At 34.8% G+C, this 26,316-nt stretch overlaps 2 protein-coding genes across 5 annotated transcripts; both read left to right on the forward strand.

The window, feature by feature from the left end:
- The first annotated feature begins 474 nt into the window (after nucleotides 1–474).
- LOC18439427 (uncharacterized) lies at nucleotides 475–5,495 on the forward strand. The gene is made up of 5 exons (XM_006849592.2): nucleotides 475–1,486; nucleotides 1,576–1,706; nucleotides 1,811–1,886; nucleotides 4,755–4,841; nucleotides 5,353–5,495. Exons 1-5 carry the CDS (start codon nucleotides 475–477, stop codon nucleotides 5,493–5,495), a joined length of 1,449 nt encoding a protein of 482 aa, XP_006849655.2.
- LOC18439426 (DENN (AEX-3) domain-containing protein) lies at nucleotides 4,425–25,779 on the forward strand. 4 transcript variants are annotated; one of them, XR_016053763.1, is made up of 20 exons: nucleotides 4,425–4,598; nucleotides 4,755–4,841; nucleotides 6,324–6,662; nucleotides 7,647–7,835; nucleotides 8,250–8,333; nucleotides 8,965–9,024; nucleotides 9,303–9,347; nucleotides 10,188–10,387; nucleotides 11,052–11,525; nucleotides 11,854–11,980; nucleotides 12,117–12,314; nucleotides 12,493–12,582; nucleotides 13,615–13,677; nucleotides 18,439–19,123; nucleotides 19,258–19,308; nucleotides 20,942–21,019; nucleotides 23,037–23,174; nucleotides 23,468–23,575; nucleotides 24,465–24,530; nucleotides 25,499–25,779. XR_016053763.1 is itself a non-coding variant. In XM_006849591.4 (20 exons), exons 3-20 carry the CDS (start codon nucleotides 6,363–6,365, stop codon nucleotides 25,565–25,567), a joined length of 2,412 nt encoding a protein of 803 aa, XP_006849654.2. In that variant the 5' UTR covers nucleotides 4,425–4,598; nucleotides 4,755–4,841; nucleotides 6,324–6,362; the 3' UTR covers nucleotides 25,568–25,779. The 4 variants fall into 4 exon arrangements, 1 of the variants encoding a protein (XP_006849654.2); XR_016053762.1 differs by having other exon boundaries at nucleotides 23,040–23,174; XR_016053761.1 differs by having other exon boundaries at nucleotides 19,049–19,123.
- Nucleotides 25,780–26,316: the final 537 nt, after the last annotated feature.

A 26,316-nucleotide genomic window follows, 5' to 3' on the forward strand; every position in this document is an offset into this window, starting at 1 on the left:
AGGAAAAAGAAAAAAAGTCCAAAGAGAAAGGGATGCGTATGAGATAGGGAGGGGGTACGAAAGTCCAATAAATGAGGAAGATGACCAAGAGGCAGAATTTGAGGCGCAAATGAAATGAGCTAGGATTACTAGTATTCAAGAGCTTAATTATAGACAAATGGAAATTCAAGGGATATATGGGAGAAGGGATGGTGCATCCAGTAGCCATCAACCTCAAGAACATGTAGTATCGGGTAGGGGAGGATGTGGGCCTTCATTGCTTAGATCCACATCTAGTAGATTGAGATGTAGTTTGTCTAACTGCTCATCCTCTTATAGTCGGCCATCTACTACTCAACGACATGAATCCATAGATGTGCTATCAATGACCCACGAACCCTCTGGACTTGATCCCCACAAGTCATAATATCATAAAAAAAATTAAAATTTCCGTCAGCAGGTGTATTAATAGAAAAAGCGAGAAAGATGATTAACATGTTCTGGTATGCTAATGCACTGCCATTTAATTCTGCAAGCTCAGACTTCTACCCACAAACGGTGGTTTCTATAGCACAGGCAAGGCTAAGTGTTAGAGGTCCAACTACAAAGGAGCTTGCAGGGCCATGTTTAGAAGTTGATGTTCGTGATGTTGATAAGCATATTGTACAGTTCAAGGTCTGCTGGCCAGGTACAAGAGTGACCATCATGACTGACAGTTGGAAGGACAAGTCCCGTAGGTATCATGTCAATTTTTTAATAAGTTGCCCTACGGGCATTGTTTACCACTCTAGCATTGATTTATCAAAAAAGAGACATACTGGAAGACTGATATGCGTACACCTAGACAAAATTGTAGATGAGGTTGGGCCTGAAAATGTGGTCCAAGTAGTGACTGATAATGCTGCGAATTACCGAAAAGCATGCTTGTTGCTAATGAAGAGAAGACCTAATATTTATTGGACTCCTTATGCTGCCCATTGTATTAATTTGATATTCAAGGATATAAGGAAGCTGAAGAGGGTTAAATATTGTATTTTGAAGAGTAAGTTGATTACAAGGTTTATATACAATCACACATATTTTCATGTTTTGATGAGGGAGCATTGCATGCGAGAGATTGTCAGGGAGTCCACTACCAGATTCACTACAGCGTTCCTTACAATACAATCGATATTGGTAAACAAGGCAGGATTGAGGTCAATGATACGCTCTAATGAATGGTTGACTGATAGGGCAGCAATGAGTCAACTTGGAAGGCAGGTTGAAACCATCCTTCTCGATCGGAGGTTCTGGGCTCAATGTAGCCATGTTGTTTCTATAACTGAACCATTAGTACCGGTGTTGAGGTTAAGTAACTTTGATGATAAACCCGCAATGGGGTTTCTGTTCGATGCAATGAAACGTTCAAGGGAAGCTATATTTGATAATAACATATGGAATGAAGAGATATTGGAGATCGTTGATCGTAGGTGTAGAGACCAATTGCACCAGGATATCCATGCAGCAGGTAATTTATGATTCACTGTCGTAATTCATGACTCTTTCTCAACTCCGAGAAAAGTTACGGTAATTAATAATATAACAAACTATGTGTAGGGTTCTTTCTTAATCCACAAAATTATTACTCCAATACCACTTTAGATGATGCAGATATCATGGAGGGGGTAAGAAACTGCATCTACAGGCTTAAACCTGATCTTGAAACTCATATGGAGTGTATGCAACAGGTAAACCTTAATTAAATCGTGTATGTAATAAAATTTCAATTACAATAATGAATTGCATTTCCATGTATTACTAACTTCTTGTATATGCATCTTGTTATTTCTAGCTTATCATGTACATGGAAAAAAATGGGGAATTTGCATACAACAATGCTAAAAAAGCAGCTGCAAAATTGCACCCAGGTTAGTTTTAAGTTAAAACTTGCAATAGTTTAGTACACTACTATTTGTGGTTTTTTTAAAATCTATTTATTTTCTATTGTCAAGTATTTCTATGTTTGTCTGTGTCAGCACAATGGTGGACGATACACGAAATTCGAACAAAGCAATTGCAAAAGATTGTTATTAGAATTTTGAGTCAAACTTGTGCTGCCTCGGGCTGTGAGATAAACTGGAGTACAGTTCAGTGGATACACGCCCCGAGGCGAAATAGGTTAAAGACACAGATGCTACACAACTTGGTGTACGTTCATTATAATTTGAAATTGAGAGAGAAACATATAAGGAGGACCCCCATAGACTACACGCTGATCAACCTTGATTACATCTTCCGGAGGGACCTCGCTGATGAGTGGGTGTCACTAAGGACCCCATTATTAGACCAAGATTTTTTTAGTGGGGCAATTGCCGATATGGATGATAATGTGAATGTTGCAGTATCCAATGAATGAGACATGACAATGAACATGGATGACAATTATACACAGGATGAAGACGAGGGACAGGATAATGAAACAGATGGGACAATAGAAAACAATTGGCAATAACTAGTCATCCATGAATGTGAAGGGACGCAACATGATGTGGTGCTTGATGAACAAGAAGTTTTAAGAGTTACTCAACAAGGGAGAGACGAAGTCGTAGCCGTCACCATAACCTGGTTATTCATGATGATGACAATATTGAAGATACTGAGGACCATAACACAGAACATGGTGGGGGTAACACATAACAGGGTGCAGGTAACATAGGACAGGGTGGGGGAGAGCATGAAGCCGGATGAGTCTAGGAGACTTTGGCCAAGGGGATACCACAAGAAATATTCATGACTGGCCAGGGGGAAAAACTGCGGCATTACAGACTCCACCAAGCTTTACTCAGATTTTTTGCCCTGTAAATCCTGAGAGTGAAACACAACAATATCATGATCCCCCTCGCCAATCTCATTACTACTACCATTGTTAGTTGGACTTTGTAATTTCATTAATTGAATTAATGTCAAATTCTAAATTGTCTTGCATATCTTCATAGTATTCAAATATTAATTTATATAAAAAGTTGTTTCAAATTTTTTTGTAAGATAAATGTATGCAATATAATAGTATACCATTTTTCCATTTTATGAAAAAATGTATGAAAAACTTAATCTAAGTTTTTTCATTTTTTTTAAAAAAAATTTTAAAATTTTTTTTGACGTTTTTTTACCCTTTTTTTTAAAAAAAGAACTACTTGACCGGTTAAAACGGTTGACCGCCTCGGTTAGTCCGGTTCCGGTTCAAACCTCTCCCAGCCCCAAAACCGGTTAACCATTCCAGTTCGATTTTGCGAACATTGGTATAAGCCCCTAATTAAAGTTTCTTAGTTCAAGATGGTGCAACCTAGGCACGCAGCGGGCTTGGAAGGCCCAGACTTTCATGGGTTTGTGCCCTTTATGTGGGCCATTTAGTTGAAATGGGCCTCTAATGCGGCACATTAGCATAACAGGTTGGGCCAGCCCACTTACACCCATTATTTATTCATATTCACATATACTATGCTCCCTCAGTCAAAACACTTACCCCGGGGAATTTTTTTTTTATTTGTAATTTCAGGATCCATTTAATTATCGTGAAATGATTATTTTCAAAGGAAAAAAAAAAATTAGATTTTGAGTTATTGCACATCTAGATCATTCCCTCTAAAAATTGGATAGTTGCAATTCTTGTTTTAGGCACACATAAAGTGAGAGTTAAGGACTCAGTTGGAAGTAATGAAAAAAGATTGAGGACTTATGGTGTCACTGAGAGTATGACTCCATAATAGAACAGAATGACAGACCATGATTTGTGTAGCCGACCCCATTTAATTGAAGAAAATAACAATGATGATGACGATGACATGGAATGAGAGTTAAAATATATTTTTTTACTAGTAGACATTGTGCCCGATAGAATAAATGGATGATATGTTCCGAAAGGAGTAGGAAATCTTTGGGTTGCACAAAAAACGACGCAAGCTTGTCAAATAAGGGAAAGGAGAACCTTGACGTAGGGGTGGCAATGGACCCTAACCCAATTTGAACCCAACGTCTAGACCCGACATGGGTCCCAGCGGTTTGGGTTCGGGTCCAAATATTGGACCCTAGTGCTATCTGCGGCTCGGTTCAGGTCCATGTAGACCTGACCGTGAATAGTATTATTATATAAATAATATTTAATATATAATATTTTAATAATAAATATAACTATATATTTTTAGTTATAATATTTAAATGATATATGTATACGTTAAACATAAGATTTAAAAATATTGACATATTTTTTTGTTTTGGGTTGTGTCCGGGAGGATCTAGGCCCAGATCTCATACATTTGTCCGGGTCTGGCCTGACCCGAGCCGACCTGTTGCCACCCCAATAATATGCCGGATGTCTTCAAACGACACTAACCGATTGACGATGGCATTATTGTCCTTCTGAAAATAGTAAGGGGTATTTTAGGAATAATGGATCACTGACCCGGCGTGCATCGGATGCCTCAATTTTCATCAGCCTGCAACCCCTTTTGAACCTTCGGGTTGTACGAGAAAGGGAGCATCCTTTTTTATTTATTAATTTATTTATCATTAAATTATTATTTATCAGTTTTTCTTTTAATCTCTCTCCTCTTCTTTGGATTCTTTAGACGATCATTAGTCTGGTAATATTCATTTGTTTCTGGTCATTTTTGTTGATTTTTCCACTAAAATATGATGATATTTATTCTTTTCATATATAAATTTTTATTGTTCTGTCTAAAGTTTGAGTTTAGTATAAACAAACCCTAATTTGCAGGGAATTTTTGTTCTTTTTGCAGGTTTTAATTTGGCCGAGTTTTCGATGAATAATTCATTCCTCGTGTTGATTGTGCTCACTGCTGAGAATCCTTTAAAAATGCTTATTGGTATTCTCCATACTCAAATTTCATGGACTTTTCCTACTTTTTTTGATGTTTCATGGAATTTTATGCAGTATTTAGCTTCTTTTATTGTTATTTGCGGTAGCTTTTGTCTTTGAATTCTATCAGTTTGATGAATACTACACGTCGGGGTTTACTAGTAGTTGGCTTCTGTATTATCTTTTCCATATTTTATGTTTCTATTACTTATTGTGTTTGAATTATTATTGCTCTCATTGGCTTGATATCATATTGATGAACTTTGGTTTTAATTTCACAAATTTGGTTGCTGTTTCGGAATAGAGATTCAATTCAGGAATTGGTGTTTAGTTTGATGCACACTAGTTACTGTATTTGGGTCCTCTAATTGGATATGCACGAAATTGGGAAAACAACAGTGAAGGATTTACATGCCTTGAATATATGCAATTTCAACTTTGAAAGCTCTAAGAATCACCTCTGATATTTGAATTTTCATGCAATATCTATATTTTATTATGGAATGTTACTACCACAGAGTCCTACACTACTGGTGTATGGTATGTGATGTACAATGGGGATATCTGGCCTGTGTACCTGATGATGGACAGGGGAGATGAACTGAAAATCCCATTGACAGAAATGTGCTTGGGTATGGCATACGTCACTGGTGTTGGATGAAGGATGCCACTGTTGCGCGCCATACACCACCTCCTAGTTTATGCTGTATATGTGATTTGATGGTGGTTCATTCTCCCATTTTACTGTAAAAGATGCATATTTCTCCCATTTAATAATAAAGACTATACTTTTTTTTAAAAAAAAAAATTCAATAACTTTTGGGAATGTTTGTAAAAATGTTTACATTTAGCCCTTTAGTCCCTGTAGTGTACTTGGGCCATGAAATTTGAGCCTCATGTATGAAAATTAAGGTTATCTACTTTTTCCTCCCTTTGGAGTGTTGCCGTTTTGTGTGTGCGCACATGTCATGTGTGTGTCTATGTGTTTGGGGTGTGGGGTGGATGGACTGCAGTCTGTGAGATATGCTTCTTTCTACGGGAATATATATATATATATATATATATAAAGGTGCATCTGGATGAAAAGTAAGCTTGGCCTTTTGGACCTATCTGTCTCTCTCTGTGTTTGAATGTAGTTGTCTTTACTCATTATTTGGAATATTGACCTCTTATGAAGTGCTAGCGAGCTATATTTCCAAATTTGGTGGCCAAATTAGGAATACCTACTTGATTTGGTTCTTAGTTATTATTCTAGATGTCGTTGGCCTCTTTTTTTGTTTTTTTTTGTTTTTTTAAACAAAGATAAGAGGTATATGTGTGTGTGTGTATCTCTCTTTTTTTTAAATACATAGGGGATTTCTGCCATTATAATTGTTTTGAGTCATGACTCAGGAACTTGCCACGCCATGTGTCTTACTGACAGATCCTATTATATGCATTTCAATCTTTGTTGTTGTTATGAACTTATGACCCTTTCTCATTCATGTAGGGCGGAATCCTCGATGACATGATCAAGTAACACTTTGGTATGGCTAAAAACAATGATTCTGATAGCCCAGGGTGGAGTGCTTCATTTTTCATGCAAACAACTGAGGACGTTGCAAAGGCAGTTGCTGCTGCAGCAGCAACTGTTCGATCACCACGCCCTTCTGTGGTTTTCTCAACCAAAGATGAGAATAATGGCAGCCAGCTTGAGAAATTACAACGTCAGGTAACGAGAGTGCTAAAAGGGTTCTCGCCACCTCCTGAAGTGAAAGCAAGATCTTATAACCCCGAAGTGCTGACCAGCCAAAAGCGCCAATGGGCAAGCTTTCAATTGCAGTCTTTGGTATGCCATTTCATTATATGCTCCTGCTTGTTTTCCTCTTCTACATTGTGCTTCTTATGGCCCTTGGTATCCATTCAACTTGATAACATATATGATGTGTTAATAAAATCCAAACTTCTTTTGTTGTGGCAATTTTTGGATCTACGAGAATGTTGATCATAATTCTCAGACCTGAAAACTAGAATTGATTTGACAGCCTGTTGAGTGGTACTTTACCTTCTATCATTGTAGATATGCCCTGATATTTTTTCCTAGTGTTTTATTCTATGAACAATTACCTGGTGAAAGGCCACTCACTTATTATAATCCCTTATTATATTACACATGAGGCTTCTTCTCCTTTGGAGGAACCAAATTATTGATGTTGGTTTTAGAGCTCTTTTTTTTTAGTCCTCAGGGGCGCCACATGGTTGCTTACTCTTTGGCTCAAGAAATGGGTGGTCAGAGGGTGTTACATTTTGGAACTCGATGCCACTCCCTTTACTCTTGTTTCATAATATATGTTTGTTTATTTGTATACTTGTGACTCATTTATGGGATATGTAAAATGCATTAGCTAGCCATCAAAAATAAAAGAAAAGATAAGCATAGAATAACTTGTGAGATGACATCTTTTGGACATGTTGAAGTGCTTCTATTCAAGATTTTGAATAGGTTTCTTCCTGCACCATATGATTTCTATAAAATCAACTCTCAGTTTTGAGTAATTTATTTGAATAATTTAGCTATGCGCTCCTTCAAATGATATGATGCATGATTACTCATATGATGCCATCTTGTCTTCTATGAAGGTGAAGGTTTTAAAATCTGAATCAGTTTATTTTACTTTATTTCATGTTTTATTTGAATGTATGGGACCATGATATATTCCTAATAATGGTTAGTGTTTCTTTTTTGTCTTGTAGCATATAGTTTTTTTTTTTGGAGCTATCGGTGGCATGGTTGCAATATGTGTCATGTGCACTAATTATCTGTAATATGCAGGATCATAAGTGTCTGAAAGAGCCATCTCGATTATTTGAGAGCATGGTAGTTGTTGGTCTTCATCCCAACTCCGATGTTAAAGCATTGCAGAGGAGGCTGTTTGAGAAGAATACAGAAGGTATAAGGAAATGGAGGAGTGTATTACACAACCAACAACCAACCAATGTTGAGCTTAAACTCGAACCTCAGGTATCAATTTATGATTGCTGAGAAAGAAATCTACTTTCTGAATATTTTTTTAGTGGTTTCTTATTTTTTCTTGATGGTTACTCGCCCTATCATTGCCATAGTAATAGCAAATATGTTATATTTGTGTTATGGTGATTTATTTTTCAAGTTTCATTTCTTTCCATGAGAACTTTCATTTTTATCATTTAGTCAAATCTATGAAGCCAGTAGTTAATTGCATATCTGTGACACTGGCTTTCTGAATTATTTTTTCGATTGAAAACAAGAATATTTAAATTATTGTTGAAAGACTATTAATGTTTCTTGTTTGTTGTTGATTTGCTTGCTAAATTTTGTTCTTTTTCTTTCTCCGGTTTTCTAGAGTTGCTATGGTTCTATATGTGAATTTCTTTTTTCTTCTGTTGTAACTTTCAGGTGCTGTTTGTCTATCCTCCTAAGAAGCAGCTTCCACTCAAATATAAGGATCTTCTCTCATTTTGCTTTCCTGGAGGACTTGAGGTGACTGGCTGATTTAGCTTGACTTTTTATAACGACTACTATAATCATTGTTGTTGTCTTTCTTAGTGAACTCTTTATTATCAATATATTTGAAGGTACTATCTCGAGTCACGATGATCTTTCTATGTTATTGTTTTTTGCTATTTGATTTTGATCCATATTTTGAATGTGATATTGAGAGTTAATGTCATTTACTGCTGGTTGATCACTTAGGATTGTGGGAACTTTTGTTGTTGTCAAAGAAATCTGCATTGTTGGGTTATAGGGCTATCAAAGGAAAGGAGTAAATGTCATCGTTGAACACTTTTATATATGTAATTCAAGGGGTTGCATTTAGGGAGGCCTATGTTTGGCTTGTCCCCATGCTCAGAGCTCTTATCATTATTAACACATTTTTGCAAACATGACATTCTGTTGATTGCTACCATTTCTTTAGCTTGTCAAGTACCTTTCTGCGTTTAGGATACTTAAATAACCTTTTTATATCATGAGAAACTTAATAGGTTGTACTCATGAGCTGTTATTATTTTATGAATTTGGTATCTTAGTTTGGTTGATTGGTTGTTCTCCGTTGTTTGTATTTTTGGTAATAATGTGGGCTGTTTCAGAAACTAAATAATTTCATTATCAGGTTCATGCTATGGAGAAAACTCCTTCAATGAGTGAGTTGAATGAAATACTTCTTGGGCAGGTAATTTATGATCTGCTGTTTCTCCTTGCTGTTATTATTTTTTCCCCTTTCTTGGGTAGGTTTGAGTAAACTAGAGCTTGCCTCCTAATAATAAAAAGTTATCTGCATAACCTGGCCTTGGTTTCCTGCGTAGGCTTATGGTGGGTGTTTCACGATCAATCTTTAGTAGATTGGCATTCTGCCACTCATGCATGAAATGCATGAAAAAACTGCCGTAAAATGGATGTTATCGAAGTGAATTGTCCTGTTGAATGATTTTCTGGCATGTTCATTTTCAGGAACACCTTAAACAGAGTGACTTGTCATTTGTATTTCGTTTGCAGGTAAGGTTTGGAACTATACTTCCACTTGAAATGTTCTATGTAGTTTCATACAATTACACATTGTCACTGACCATCAGCTAGAAGGCATTGCTTGATGGTTGCTCAGTTGTTTCACTTGATTCATTTTTTGTACACCTGAATGTTCTAACTTGATTAATACGATTTTTTTTTTTTCTCCCATTGTATGGTGGTAAGCCTTCAAAATCTATGACCCAAGCTTATACTTCAAAATTTTAACTCCCAATTTTCCTCACTATGTATGTCTCTCCGTACTTCATAGTGTTCCTGTTGTCCTTTAATTTCAAATGATGTTTCTCTTGAAAATATCCTTTCTGGGATGTACTATTTAGATATTTGGTTTTGTGGATGTTTTAAGATTTTTGAGTTTAGGAATCGATGATTTCGAGTTAATTACCCTCTTGTCTAATCAGTCATCGTAGTCTACTAGGGAATACTCAGTTAACAACCTAGATTAAGCTCTACCTTACCTATTGTTAACTTTATTTATCAATTGCTGAATCTTGAAATTTGTTGTTCATGAGGCCTTAGGCTTGTACAGTTGAGCTCCATTTTCCAGCATTTATGCTGGTTTTAGAAACTTTATTTACTTCCGTATAAGTTTATGCAGAGAATGGGACTGCCAATGAACAAAAGAGGAAAATGAAGGGAAATACTAGGGGCTTTTCTTTCATTCATATGCACGCATATTTGAATTTCTAGTTGGAAATTTTTTTTTAGTCCTGGCATATTATGCTTGTATTTCGTGCATAGAACATCCTCAATGATGTCTGACAATTCTTGGAAGATGCAGGTTCTTATTTGTGCGGCCTTGATTTTCAGGTTGCTGATGATTCAACTCTTTATGGATGCTGTGTTTTAGTGGAAGAAATCATACAAAAGCCTTCAAGGTTGATTTCCGTGATTTCAGATGAATACAATCCCCGCCCATCTTCGAGCCGTTTTGTTCTAACTGCACCTCGGTGTTACTGCATTCTCTCTAGATTGCCTTTCTTCGATTTGCATTTTGGGATATTGAAAAGGTTAGCAGGTTTATATTTTAGTAGCCATACAGAACCGTAATCATTGAATATTATTGGACTCAGATTTTTATCTTGAAGTCTTCCCTTTGACATTTGATGTCCGTGGCTTTAGGTGTGAATATATATTGCACATATTTTCTGGTTAATATGTTCTAAATGCACCAGTGTGTTACTGGAATTTTTTTAATGGCAAACCATTGTGTTACTGCATTCTCTCTAAATTTATTATTTTTTAGTTGCATTTCTGCTTATTAATAAGTTGCACAGTAGATAACAATCTAGTAAGACACCATACAACTCTGAATGTTTCAATCTTTCTCGGCTTCATAATAATCTATGTTCTATTTTAGTTGCCTTCGAATGGGTTTTATTTAATCAAATAGTTTGATTATTAACTTTTCGTTTCTAGGGACTATGATAGCATGTTTTTATCACCTTGGCCATATAAGTGTGCAATTCTTGTGCATGTTCTACACAATTGCGCCATATGATAAATGCTGAAGGAATTGGTTGCATATGGCTTGAATTAATAACTCTTTTTTGGAATTTTGAGGCTGTTGTATTGTTGGTCTATCTTATAGACTTTTGGCTGAATAAAGCTTGAATTAATGGCTTAGTCTTTTGGAATATTGGGATTTAATATTGTTTTTCTGGTGTCATGCAGCATCTTTACTGAGGAGAGGCTGGAGCGGTTAACTGAAGGCATGGGTGAGCTAGATTTTGTGTTTATGGAAGAAGCAAGGAATGGAGGTAATGAACAGGCTGAGGAATTTGCGGATGTTTCCACAAACCATGACCTTGAAGAGAATAATCTAGTTGGCAACTTGGAAAATTCACCCACAAATGACGAAGCTTCTGCAACCGAAAACAATATTAGTGAGGAAAATCCCAACGTGGAGGAGGGAGATGTGTATGTAAAAGGGGAAGGCACCAATGGACACTTAATTGCTCATGGATGTCCTAAAGCAAAACCAGATGAAAAGGGGAGTAAAAAGGAGTGCGAGGTCTCATTACAGATAAATCAAAGCTTTGATGGTGAAAGCACAAAAAGTAAAGATGCAGTTGACAAACGCTTGCCCGGGGTATTTTTGCCTCTTCTTCACTACCAGCAGTGTGAAAGTTCTGATTCCTCTCCCAGGTGAGTATTTGTTATTATCATATTATTCTCTGAATCTTAACTTTCTTGGAAGTAATTGATCAACTATTCCCTGATATGAGAATCTGTAGGAGCGCATATGTCATTGGAAACCATTGGACCGTAGTATTCTAAATACATTGGTATATTATGATGGTCCTCCCTTTACAAGTATAGTTATTTTTGAAGTGATGGATGATCAACATTAGCTCTAAATCAACAAATATAACATGTTTATATTTGCAGCATGTAACCGTAATATTTGGCTTGCATACATGACTATTTGATCGACATGGATTTGTAACTGTTTTGGATTCATGATCTTATGCAGTTTCCAAGGTTCCCCAAGTGGAGACCAAAATTTTAGGTGTGATGTAGATGAAATAGGGAGGAATGAAGCCTCTTCTTCTGGTCGAGAACATTTTAGTGATCATGATGACATTCTTGAATTGGCCAAGGTTAAAACACCTATCTTCTTTAGACCTATCTTCTTTTGAAATTTGTAATCTTGTTTGATTTGCAGGTTATCATATTATTCACTATTGCATGCATGGATGCTCCTTCCAATCATTATGTTCTTCGATCACTTTTCAGGATGCTCATTGTGGATCATTAAGGATCATCTGTGAATATTACCACTTACATTGTCCCGAACGAGGTTCTTCTTTAACTTTTCACCCGCTAGAGCACCTCCATCCTTTGAAATTTCATAGATCATGTGAAAGTGTTTTGCAAATTGCTGGCACATCCATTGATACGAGAACCTGTAGTACGAGCTTGGAAATAGCTGAGGTAAACTTGATATCTGAAATATTGTTCATAAGAAGCTTAATAATGGGCATTCTGCTATTGTTACAAACATGGATTATAATAATTTTATATGTTGGTTTAATTATACAAAAGCAATATATACACATAAGAACTATAGCCAAAGCTCCATTGGTTTCTAATTATTTTTAGCTCTACTCAGGCACACAATGCGCTATTTTCAGAGGAGGAGGCAATTGCTTTGTCTGTGTGGACTATTGCAAGTATATGTGGTAGCTTACGGCTTGAAAATGTAAGATTGCTGATGATGTTTAGAATCATGATCTATTCTATTTATGTGAAACCAGTCAGTGTACTTTTTTCCCAAGAAAAGAATATTGATTTGTTCATCTCTGAGAAGAAATGATTTATGGACTCTGTTGCTGATTTGTTTTGTATACAGGCAATGAGGTAACAATACTTATTTAATGACTATTCATAATGATGTTTGTGAATAATATCCTAACACTGGGACTCTAGGAATTCAAAGTCCAGGGTTTCTGCTGAAATTTATATTTCACTTTTCAGAGAGTTTATGCTGTCATTATTCACTTACAACTCTAATCATATCAGAGATGGAGTACAATGTAGTTTTGGCGTGCTCTGATGGATTTTCTAGGTTAACTTGAATGTTCTCTCTACTTTTCCTCTCAAATTTTAAGTTATCTTACACTTGTTTCCTATGCTATTTTGGTGAACTTTGCGGCACATGCTTGTATACCTTCCAATATATATAATAATTACTTGATGCCAAAGCTGGAAGGTGTCAATTTTGGAGGATCATATTGATGGGACCATATTTCCTCAAAATGGAGTATTAATGGATTTCTGGTATCTATAGGCAGTTTATGTAGGTTTGGAATTATTTTGTGTCAGATTGTACTAATATTCACTTCTTCCATTTGTATTTGTTATCAGAATCCTTTTTATAGAAATAATTTCTCCGGGGGTTTGCTATGCATATCATGATGAATTGCAGCTCTAAGCTGAAAGCAGTTATATTGCATAGATATTTATGAATTGCATTGCTTTGTCTGGACATTTTGGAGTTTTTTTTTGTGTTCATCCAAGTTTCATACTTGTAGATGCAGATCTCATCTCTAAAATCCAAGATGAAGAAATTTGAATGCAATTGGATCATTGGAATTTTCATGATACTCACTCTTTGTTAAGTTTTGTTGTTGTTACATTTTGTCTTAGTGGTAGCTGTGGTTCAAGTAATTGCAGTTATTCCTCAAAGATTATTGTGTCAGCTAGTAATATTGAATCCTATTGATTCTTGCAGATCTTAGCGATGTTTGCAGGGGCACTATTGGAGAAGCAAATAGTTGTTGTTTGCTCTAATTTGGTATACACTTTACTGCCCTTCCTCAATTTGATTCTTATCATGTTGAACACTTCTCAACATCACATCTTCCTGTGGAAGAATTTAAGTATCTTAATATTGAACACTAGCTTTTCATAGTTTTCTTATTGTATTTATTTATTATTGTTATTTATTTATTATTATTATTGTTATTGTTATTGTTGTTGTTGTTATTGTTATTGTTATTGTTATTGTTATTGTTATTGTTATTGTTATTGTTATTGTTATTGTTATTGTTATTATTATTAAAATAATTCAATCACATCTTAAAAAAGAATATAAATATTTACATATAGGACTAATACAAATTGCAATAAAACCCCTAACAAGATTAGGACTAAATAATTCTATACTCTTATGTTTAAGATATAGTAGGCATAATCAATTTAATGATTCTTTATTAGGAATAGTAGAATCTAGTCTCTGTAGCGGTCCAGTATACTTTAACTGCTTTCCTAACTATTCTGTATCACTTAGTGATCCAAATATCCTTAAAGTATTATCGCTTAATTTAAAAACACAAGGGTTTGATATGAACCCAGGATCACAAAATATAGCTCTAATATATAGAATTTGTTATAAAGTAATGAACACTTTAAACCCTAACGTATTACATGTTGATACTAAAGGAAAGACAATATTCTTCCAAACAAATGTAGAAAAATCTAATACAATAGTCCCTCAAACATTAAATTGGTCCCAAATAGTATTACCCAAAACTTGGTCTATACAAAATGAAAATCAGAAATATAAAACTCCTGCTAATAACAATCCCGAGCAAATTATAGAATACCCTGATGGAAGTGTAGAATTACAATTCGAAAGTGGGAAAGCCAGAAAAAATAATGTTAAAAATAGTACTTTAAAATTAAATACTACAATAATACCTGCTAGACAATCTACTTCTACTTTCCCATGAAATTAGAAGAGAACCAAGTATCCAAGGACTTACTAGAACAAGAAGCAATATACATATTCCCCAATATAAACAAATAGAATCAAGCTCTTCAGATACTTCCTTTTCAGATTTAGATTTTCATGTTTTAACACTGCAAACATCAAAAAAGGTAGATTATGAATTTCTAAGAAATGATTATCTATCTGAACAAAATACAGAAATTCGAAATTGGTATTTAAAAGAATTTTCACAAAAATTAATAGACATGTTTCATAAAAGATACAATAAATTTCTAAAAAGACATAAACAAACTATAGGTTTCTTTGATTGGTTAATTATGACCCTCAGGGAAAAGGATGTCCCTGTCCCAAATTTTGGAATAAATGCTCTAGAATCTCAGTATCAAACATTTCAGGTTAGTGGTGGAGAAAATATTTCCAGTATACACCCTCCTGAGAAATCTCTTTTAATAAAAGGAACTTCAAGCGATCATACAGATGTTAAATCTATCACTGAAACCAAAGCTGTACCATATAAAATGGCCCCTAGCGAAAATATGCATAAAATAGAATTATTACCGCATATTATCGAACAAAATAATTATACAAATCTTTGCTTACAAACCATAGGCAAGCAAACAACTCGAATAGAAAACATAATAAGACAACCTCAAGAGAAAATAGAAGAAAAGAAAAATCAGTCTTGTTTAAACCACCTCCAGAAATAAATAAAAATAGATTTACTGTAAAAGAAAAGGAAGATAACAAAGAACTCATATCTCAACTTGTATCAAAATTGTCTCAATTACAAATAAAAGACAGTAGAGGAAAAGGAATAATACTCCAAGAATTCGAAGCTCTGACTCTTCAAGAAGAGCCAGTAACTGAAAATACCATTGAAAATATAGAAAGTGCTTTCAAAGAAAGTATGCAACTTAAAGATAATCAAAATATTGATAGAATATCCTACGGATCTAAATGGAGACCCGTAGCACAAGCTAGAATGTATCATACCAGACCTACACCCGTAGATATTCAATTTGAAGAAGACTTAATATCACATACAGTCTCCTATTCAGGCAGAACTATAGTTAATTGGAATATTGATGGTATGTCCGGCCATCAAATACTTGATACAATGAAGCATATGACAATGTATGCATCCGCCTGTAAAATAGCCGGCAACCATGATCAATAAGTCGCCAAAGCCATAGTCTGTAGGTTCACAGGATGGCTTCGCGGATGGTGGGATTTTTATATGAATGAAACCGCCAAAAATCAAATCCTTAATGCCACACGGCAATAGAGTGTAAAAAATGAACAAAATCAAGATATACCATACAGCGAAAGTGACGCTGTTAATACACTTATATACACAATAACTCTTCATTTTATTGGTAGTACATCATTATTAGAAGCTAGAACTGAGGATCTGTTATCTAATTTACGATGTCCTATATTATCACATTATAAATGGTATAAAGATGTGTTTTTCTCACGACTACTAACACGCGAAGATAGTAGTGCTGACCATTGGAAAGAAAAATTGATTGCTGGTTTACCTTCTCTTTTTGCTGAAAAGGTCAAAACTCAGCTCAAAAAAAAAATGGGGGAATAATACCCTATTCTGCTTATACAATAGGTGAGCTCTCTGCTGAAATTTGTGTAGAAGGATTAGCCTTGTGCACTGATCTTAAATTAAGAAAACAATTAGATAAGCAGAGAATGACAGGAAAGAAAGAGTTTAGGAGATTTTTGTGAGCAGTTCGGATATAGTATAAATACTTCTCCAAATAAAATATATAAAAATAAAAGAAAGATAAATAAAAGAAATGACTCAGAAAAACAAAAGAAATTCAAGAAAAATAAAACAAAAAAATTTGCAAATTTTTTTTTTAAATATAAAAAAGGAAAAAAGAAATTGCCAGTCTGTTATAAGTGTGGTAAAATAGGTCATTACAAAAATAATTGTAAAATAAAAAGAAAAATAGATGCTCTTATTTTAGATGAAGATTTAAAATCCAAAATATATGATATTATCTTAATAAATGAAGAATCTAGCACGGAAAATTCATCATCAAGTTCAGATTCTCAATTTTTAGAAAAATTAGAAGATGAGAGTTTAATATGGACTCGTTCAGATTCAAGCAGTTCAGATTCAGAAGAACAACATTGTTTTTGTAATACTCTTACTAATGAAGAAAATTTAATACTAGATATAATAGATAAAATATCTGACCCTGATGAGAAAAGAGAAATAATAGCTCAGTATATAACAATAGCAAAATAAAAAAATAAGTCTATTCCATTAGTAAAACCATCTGAAGACTATAGTTTCTCAGAAATATTGAAATGAATTAGCAAAAGAGAAGTTGTTCAAAGGGAACCTACTATTTCAGAATTAAAACAAGAAATTAATGAAGTAAAATCAGAAGTTCAATAGTTAAAAAATAGAATTAAAATCCTAGTATTACATACCGAATTCTCGGAAAAACTATCTGATGATGATGATGAATTAGAATTCGATAAACTATTAAAAGGCAAAAATGTTACTGAGCCTGAATCATCAAAAACAATAGAAGACAATAATTATGTAAATCTAATCAAGAGAGTAATCACTCAAAAGTGGTTTACTTTAGTAAAAATTATTATAAAAAATGAATACAGTTTTCAATCTCTAGCATTGATAGATTCTGGAGCAGACTTAAATTGCATCAATGAAGGTCTAGTTCCTACAAAATATTTTAGTAAAACAACACAAATACTTAATACAGCTGATGGAAGTAGATTTGGATTATTATTATTATTATTATTATTATTATTATTATTATTGTTGTTGTTGTTGTTGTTGTTGTTTACAATGAGATCATTTACTTTTAATACAAGGAGGTCATAGTTACTTACAACTATCTGATGTGAAATCTGATAGCTTGGGTGGGTCACAAAGTTTGAAAAATTTCTTTTTAAGTTTGAGCTTGGTCAATCGAATAAATACAACCATCTAATTTCATATCCAATAGTCAAGATTAATTCTGACCACCTTGTACCAAAGATAAATGGTCTCATTGTATACTTTCCTATTATTATTATTATTATGCAGAATTCATCTTTTCTATACTTTAGAATGTGTTCAATTGAAATTATTATTATTATTATTATTATTGCGGGATTGTATATAATGAGACCATTTACTTTTAATATAAGGAGGTCACAATTACTTACAACCATATGATGTGAAATCTGATTGCTTGGGTGGGTCACAAAGTTCGAAAAATTTCTTTTTAAGTTTGAGCTGGTCAATCGAATAAATAGAACCATCTAATTTCATATCCAATGGTCGAGATTAATTCTGACGACCTTGTACCAAAGATAAATGGTCTCATTGTATACTTTCCTATGATTATTATTATTATGCAGAATTCGTCTTTCTATACTTTAGAATGTGGTCAATTGAAATTTATTCTGCAGCTAGTTTAACTGCATATGTCTGGATTTTGGTCATTTAAAGTTTATGACGACATATACTCCACACAGGATTTTTGAGCTTACAAACAGAGTTCATTGGAGTTCATTGATTTTTCATCTTTTAGAATTGTATCTCACATTTTTGGTTCGCATGATTTCTGCTATCTGTCATTATTTATGTAACTAGTTGTATTTTATGGAATTGGAGGAGTAAGTTAACTTGAGAATGTTCCAAACAATTGTGGATTAATATAGTAAAGGTTCTTATTATGGATGCTTTGTTCCCTACCTTGCCATTAGGGGAAGTCCTATTGAGTTGCACTTGTGGATCTCATGGGCCTGTCTTTCAAGTATAAGTTCACACAGGCTTTTTCTGTTCAGGACACTCAGGAAAGGAAGGGAATGCTAATGGTATCATACTTAATAATCCATTCAAAGTGTGGGGAAGGTAAACAGAAGGGGTTGGGGAAGTTAGAGGCAGACGATTGAAGGAGTTTGCGAATCTGGCATCCTCTGTCAGGAAGTAGAAAGGATAATGGTCATGGTTCCAATCTTAATGGAGCTTGCATGTGCATATATCATACTGGTTGGAACCATGATGCCTTCATTGGAATCTCAAGGGCTTTTGATGAAAATTATTGATTTTATGAGGAAAAATTGTGCTGACGTTGTCCTTATTCAGGAACCCATTGATGACAAAATGATAAAGGTGTTATGGTAGACTATATTTGGTGGGTAGCCTTGCTGGGTAGAGGTTATAGCCTGTTTTATTTCAAATTTTGGATGGCATATCAATGACAGATGGGTTTTTTATAGAAATGAATTTTTGTTGTTTTATGAGTGGTTAGATATCTTGGAGGCCAGAGCAAGATTTTGTTTTCATCTTTTCTTCAAAAAAGATTTCGTTCATCTTATACGTTTTATGGTTGATGCGCCTAACCATAGTTATTTGCAATTTTGCACTTACTATTGTTGTTTGTGTTTTCTACAGGGCATCCTTTCAGCTGTTGTTCTATCAATTGTACCTTTAATTCGTCCCTACCAGTGGCAAAGCTTATTGATGCCTGTATGTTAGTTTTTCTTAATTTTGGTTCCTGTATAGATTGTGCATTTTAGGGCTATCATGTACTATTAGTAGCTAATTAGCATCAATATAATGTCAATGGAGCTTGACTTTCCATACCTTTTGTTTGAACTCAGGTTTTGCCAAATGATATGTTGGACTTTCTGGATGCACCTGTTCCCTATATAGTGAGTATTTGAATATGATCTTTCTCATTTGTCATTTAATCTTGCTTTTGCTTGAAATATGTAAAACTGATTCCAGCATATTCATGCTAGAGCTTTTCTTTGGAGGCATAACTTCGTGTGTGTGATTTATTGACTGTATTGCTGGCTTCCCCTAGTAGTCTCTTGTGACACTAATCCCAACATATTTGTGATGGAGCTTTTCTTTGGACGTATAGCTTCTATTATGCATATATATTGTATATTTCAGAAAGTAGATGTCTTTGTTGACAGTATTATGAGCTTGTATTAATAATCTCCTGTGACATATGGAAGGCTAGACATGATTTATTTTAATAGGATTGGAAAAGTTGCTTGTAGTTCTCTTTAGTGATGTCAAAAGTACACTTTTGAAGGGATAATCTTTTCATTCGTTATTCATATTAATGTTGAATATGCTTATCACTTTTTTGGGTGTGATATTTTAATGTTTGAAATAGAACTCATTTTTCTTGAGTAGTGTATGTAGTGAATGTTCATGTTTTCAGGCTTTTCACATTCGTTTTTTGTAGTGTCCACTGTAACTTGTAATTTGCTAACCCTGGTGGAACGGTAAATTCATAATTTTTTCAATATGGAAACAATGAAAACTAGCAATTTTTTTTTCGTTTTGTTTTTATGCAATCTAGTAGTTATGTTCCAGCTAAGGGATTTCACCTCTGCCATTCTAGTCTCCAATGGTGGTTTCTCCCAATGTTGTCAGAAATGGATTGTCCATCGAACCAGTGGATGCAATGGTTCCGCCGGATTGGTCGAACCAAACGGGTTCACCCATCGGACTGGTCAAATTTCACAAATACTTGAGAAATAAGAATACAATAAATTGGAAAAAAGGGAAAACTTAAAGGCAAAATACCCTTAAGGAAACCCCTTTACAATCCCATTACATTGTGAAATAAACAAGCAATGAAAATACAACCTTATTTTCTCAGAACCCTACACCAAAACCTCTTATATTTTATCCTAAAGGTTAAAACCCCCCTTTACAAACCTAAAATCAGTGAATCAAATAATCATATGAGAAATCCATGTAAAAAAGACTCAGAAACCTTATATTTTGCATTTTCTTCCAAATACATTCTTTTGAACCCCCTTTCTGAAGTTTTGATTCAACCAGAGTAAACATGTAAAGCTCACTTGCATTACTCCAAAGAATGATCCGGTGGCCAGAAGCACTATGACATCCCATGCATATTCTCTAGGTTTTCGGGGTAGAGAAAGAGGCAATGTAGATTCATATAAATCTCTCTCTCTCTCTCTCTCTCAAATTGGATGTATTTATAGGAAAGAGGAAAGGCACCTATATATGGATTATGCTTTTTGAATATATTTAATGGTGGGCATGTTTTCAATGTGAAGAGCGTCACGTCTCCTTCTGCAAAAATTGGAGCTTAAGTAGCTAAAAATTTCCTACTCAAATATTTTATCTGAAGTAGATGGAAGTAGAAACCATGGTATTGCCATGTACTTCCTCATTTTAGTTTTTCTGTACTGCTTTAGTAATCGTCTGCACATTGCCATACCTTGCATGGAGTTGTCGTTATCAAAAGAAACAAATATATTTTGTGGTAGTATATGGTTTCACTTTGATGTGCAGGTGGGTGTGAAGAACAAAACAGCAGAAGTCCAGTCCAAGTTGGCGAATGTCATATTGGTTGATGTGAATAAAAACCAGGTATGCTTAATTTTTGTTGTTTTTTAATTACAAGTTTTTTTGTTTGAGCATAGGATGCAACCCCAAAACCTCTATGCCATCCCTATTATAGCCAGATACTTGATATTGTGGTTTACTGTAGCTTGCTGTTCTCTTGCCTCCATTCCTTTGTGATATTTTGGGGCTATTTGGTTTGTTGAACTATATTGATTTATTGAATTGAGTGATATGGCCTTTTTATGGCTTCGTTGCACATTTATCACCTCACTTAGCTTGAAATATTCACAATCTTCTTCAGAAAAAACCTCGTTGCACCTTTTTTTCTGGATTGCCTATATTGTTCCATGAGGATGGCAGATGGCCCATCTGCCATCTATACCCATCAGGGGCTTTGGTGCAAGAAAGTGCCCATCTATACCCTTCAGATATGTGTAGCATATGTGTTTGTGGATGCATAATTTTAACGCTCCAAGGACCATACCTGGAACAAGGCAGGGCCTGTCTTTCTCTATTCTTGTTATTTCTAGTGCAGGCTGTCAATGTATTATTAGTGGCTGTTATTCATAAGACACAAGCATTTTGAATTGTCTTGGGCAACATAGCTTGCAAGATGTTTCGTTGACATAGCTTATAAAATATTTAATTGTTGAAGTGTAAAAATGCTTGATGTCCAGCTTAGTTTTTTGCTTTAGACTGCTACTGAGTGTCACATAATTAATATGCCTTTTCTTTTTTCTTTTTTTATCATTGTTAAAATTGATAGTCAAAATTGGGTCGACAATCCATGAGAAAGGAGAGATTGAGGAAGATGTTCTCCTAGAATTGGAGCTGGATGGACGAAGTGGAGATGTGCCTCTGTAGTTTTATGTGATCGTCACATACCAATGAAAGTAAAGGGGAAGTTCTGTATAAGACCAACCATGCTTTATGGGACGGAATATTGAGCTGTCAAGAAACAACATATCCATATAATGAGTGTAGCTAAGATAAGGCTCGGATGATGATGATGATGATTATTGTTAAAATTGGTATACGTTTTTTGTAGATTAAAACTAACATGGAAATCATATGCCAATGTGAAGAGCTTGAGATATGTGCCTAGTTCAATTACCGACTGCACTTTAGGATCCATGCTACCTATTGTATCAACTTTTGTCTTTTTGTTTTGAAAGAAGTTTATATAGAGCCGAGGCTCTAAACAATCAAATTAGAGCCCACCTCAAAAATTTCACTAGAAGAGGTTGTTTTGATGCCCAAATATCTGCAAATTGATCATCTTGATATCAAGATGCATGGACATAAGAAAAGAATGGATTTCAAGTTTTGGAAATAGTGCATCTTGTAACACATTTTTTGACCGTCAATTTTCAAGTATAATTAAAGATAAAAATATATTTTAAGGCTATCACAAAGATTTCCATTATTAAAACCACAGTTCTCAACACTATTTGAAGGTGTGCTTTACTTTGATTGTTTAGAGCCGCGGCTCTATACAGACCGCACCCTTTTGTTCTTTCTTTTAAATTTTTTTAAATTTTATTTTTATTTGTATTTTTTATGTGGTTATGTTTCTGTGTTTTACAAGTTGCAATCATTTAAATTCGGCTTGCATGTTTAAAATGCATATTATTTTATTTCTTGGGTCTAATGTGGTAAAAAGCTGTACGCACAATGTGCCCTGTTCACAGTCTTGAATATCTCAGTGTTTCTTGTGAGTTTGGTTTTATTGAGTGGTTACAGGTATAAGTGTTTTGTTAGTGCACAATGCAGACAAGCAAAGGAATGGTGGTTAAGGATGGAATGCGAGTTTATAGCTGAACTTTGCATATTTTGGCATTAATGTTTTGCTCTGGCCTTTTATATATCTATCTCTTTGAGTGCATTGTTCAAAATTTGTGGGCTAGTGTTGAATTGCCTCTGTGACGTTTTCAATTGCATTTCTGAATAATCTGGATTCCACTGTTTCTAATGATCTTATTTTTTTAAGTACAAAGATTTCAAATTCAACTGATCTCTTTTCCCAATGTTATGGAGCAAGTAGGTGAAATCACCATCAATACCACAGTTGCCCCAGCATAAAGAGTTACTTTCATCGTTAAGGCCCCATCATGCGAAACTTGTGGGAGAAAGCTATCTTGCAAAGAAACGGCTTGTTCATGAATGTACAGATGCACAGGTGGGTTATCAATGTAGATGAACCATGTAAAATGATCAATTTATTGCCTGAAAGTTCTATTAAAGTTGTTCCCAAATGGCATGCCTTTTAAGTTTCCATGTCTCATTTTTTTTTCTCTCTACTGATTGTCCTTTCTTTCTGCGTGAGGTCAAATAAAATTTGGTAGAAATGTGAGATTCATGAAAATTTTCATTTTGTATATTATTGTCCCTCCATCTTTATTTGAATATTGTAGATGTAATTATTTCATAGGGCCAAGTGTGATTGGAAAGTGCTTTTTTCTGTTCATATAGGCTGAAGCTGCTAAGTGCTTCTTGGAAGTCCTAAGAAACTATCTGGATTCCTTATGCTCAAACTTACGTGCTCATACTATTACCAATGTTCAGTCAAACAATGATAAGGTTTGTCTTCTTTCTCATACTAAGGTAATGTCTTTTGGTATGGAGACTCTGTCCATGACAATGATGTTCAACCTTGATCTTCCATGTTGGAATTTTATTTTGGTAACATTGTGTGCGTGTTTGTGTAGTGTGACAAATTAGTTTGCACTCATTTTGATTGTGAGTTTGGCTGCATTTTCCTTCATATGTCCTAAATGATGAAATGAACAATGCTAACGAGTCTTTGGTTGCAAAACGAAGGTGGGAGGGAGGGAGGGCGGGTTCTTTTTTGAACGCTGAGAGAGAGAGAGTATAAAAATAGTTTATGCTCTTTATTTTGTTTGATTTGGCTATTTCCATGTTATAATATGGTGGCAATGATTAATTTTAGCCTTTGTGTTGCTGGAAAATTTCAGTTTGTTCAGTTTTGTATTCATCAGTTACATGTATCATCGTTCCTGGACTTGTTAACTTGCATATATGCTAGTAAATGTGGATTTTAGTTTGCATACTCCATGTTGCAATTTTACTGCTCCGATTGAAAATCTGGGTAACTGCATGCACTGTGTAGTTCTAGTATAGCTTTTGGGATGAACTATTTCATAGGTCATGATAGATTTGTTCATAATCAACTGAGCTACATTTTTTATTGTTAGAATAATTAGTTTAACATGATCCATTGTTCATGAGTTCACATTACTGCCTTGAGACTAATGGAATATGTTGATGTAAGTTGGGCTGTTTAATGCACTTACCCTTCCGTAAAATATAATGGAATTTACCTTTGACCCTAAAATACGGAATGTCTAAATGTTGAATTCTCGTCATATCTTGCCATTGCAGATAACTAGTTTTTGGTTTTCCATCTTATTCACAGCTGAAGTTGACCTTTTTACTTCTCCTCTGTTAGGTCTCTTTGCTCTTGAAAGAAAGTTTCATAGAATCTTTCCCTGCTCGTGATAGGCCGTTTATGAAGGTATATTGCATTGTTATTCTTTTCCCAATTGGTAGGTTTGTTGCATTATTCAGTGATTTTCATTTTGCATCTCATGTCCTGTTTATGCTTGAGATAGTTGGGGAATATGAGTCATTATAAACATTGTCGGTCTTGCCTTATGCTGTGGGAACCCTAGAGGGTATATATGGGGGTTAGCTTACAATTAATACTACTTATCAGCGCATGTGTGCTTTTAATTATTCATGTCATAACACTAACCTGGGGAAAGACACCTTGGAGCTCATCCAAAACTCAACTGGTTGGGCTTAAAGTTAATGGAGTTAGGCCGGAACTTAAAACATGTACTCTTCATAAGATCGAGTTAGGCCAGAACTTAAAACATGTACTCTTCATAAGATCTCTTATTGCAAATTGCTTCAACCAATTTCATGGGGAAACAGCCATCGTCCTGTCAATTTAGTCCTTACAAACTTCTCAAATGAGTTATTAGAGTGTCAACTGGGGATTTTCTTCGAATCATAAGTAACATTACCTAGCACAATAGGCTAACATGGCTATTGGCTTCATGGCTCGCTTCTCACTTTTAGTTTCCAATTCTTATGTTTATGATAAATTAGTCTAAGTAGGGTGACGACCTTAAACTTTTTCTTAACCTGTCCTGGGTCCGGGTAAAGGAGGTGGGTAGTGTTAGGTAGGCAGCTAACGTAAAACTTTGTCAAAACTTTCTATGAATCATGAATCTATGTCATCTACTTATGCTAGAGCCTCACTGAAGGTATGTCCCTTGATAAAGCAAATTGACGGAACAAGATTTGTGTAGCCGATCCCAAATAGTTGGAAAAAGTCTCTGATGATGATGATTTTTATATGATAAATTATATCATTTCATGTCAATATTGTTCTAAACTTTATTATTCTTATTTAGAAACTTAATTCATCCTATTACGAATGATTCCGATCCTAACAATTTTGCTGTGCTGGGACAGCTTTTTGTAGACACCCAGCTCTTCTCTGTACATACCGATCTCGTTCTCTCGTTCTACCAAAAGGAGTAAGTAGCACCAGCCATCTTCGATTTTTTTAGAGCAAGGTAACCCTCTCGTAAAGAAGGTTCTTTTGTTTGTTGTAATGAAATTTGTATTTTTTATGAGTGAATTACATTATTACCTGCCAGAAAAATTGGGCGTGTCACTTGGGAAAGAATTGTATGTGAAGTTTGAATTCTAAACCCTTCTAAATCAATAATTGGTATCAGATTTGTGTGGTCTTTGTACTGTGTATTGATTTCTTACATGCATGCATACATATTCATACATATGATGTATAACTAGCATGCATCTAATGCTTACCTATGAAGCGTGATCGGCGATCAGGAATGCTGATGGCCTAGGGTCGCCTCTCCCAGTGGTAGGTTACTCTACCATCTTAGATTGAGAATATACATCAAAAGTGGCATGCATCTGTGTGTGCACGTGCGTTGTGTGAATCATGTTCCAGCATGATGTCAACTGCAGGCTTGTTTTGATGAGATTCTAGTCAAATTTTTGCTTTATTCCTTCCATCATAAATTTGGCTGGAATTCTCACAATTTCCAAACTTGAAATCTTCTGGAAAATCTATTTCTCATAATTCAAACTTATAACCTCTGAGCCCCCTAAAAAATTTTAGGGGAAAAGACAGAGATGCCTGTGTCACATTAGAAGCCCAAGCAACACCCTAGTCTTATAAATATCTCATGGAATCACTTAAGTTAAACAAAAAATAACGTTCAACCTCTTTCTTATCTTTTACATTATCCAAATTA

Source organism: Amborella trichopoda, chromosome 4, assembly GCF_054954075.1.
Source record: "Amborella trichopoda isolate Santa Cruz 75 chromosome 4, AtrichopodaSantaCruz75HAP2 v2.0, whole genome shotgun sequence".
NCBI lineage: Eukaryota > Viridiplantae > Streptophyta > Magnoliopsida > Amborellales > Amborellaceae > Amborella > Amborella trichopoda.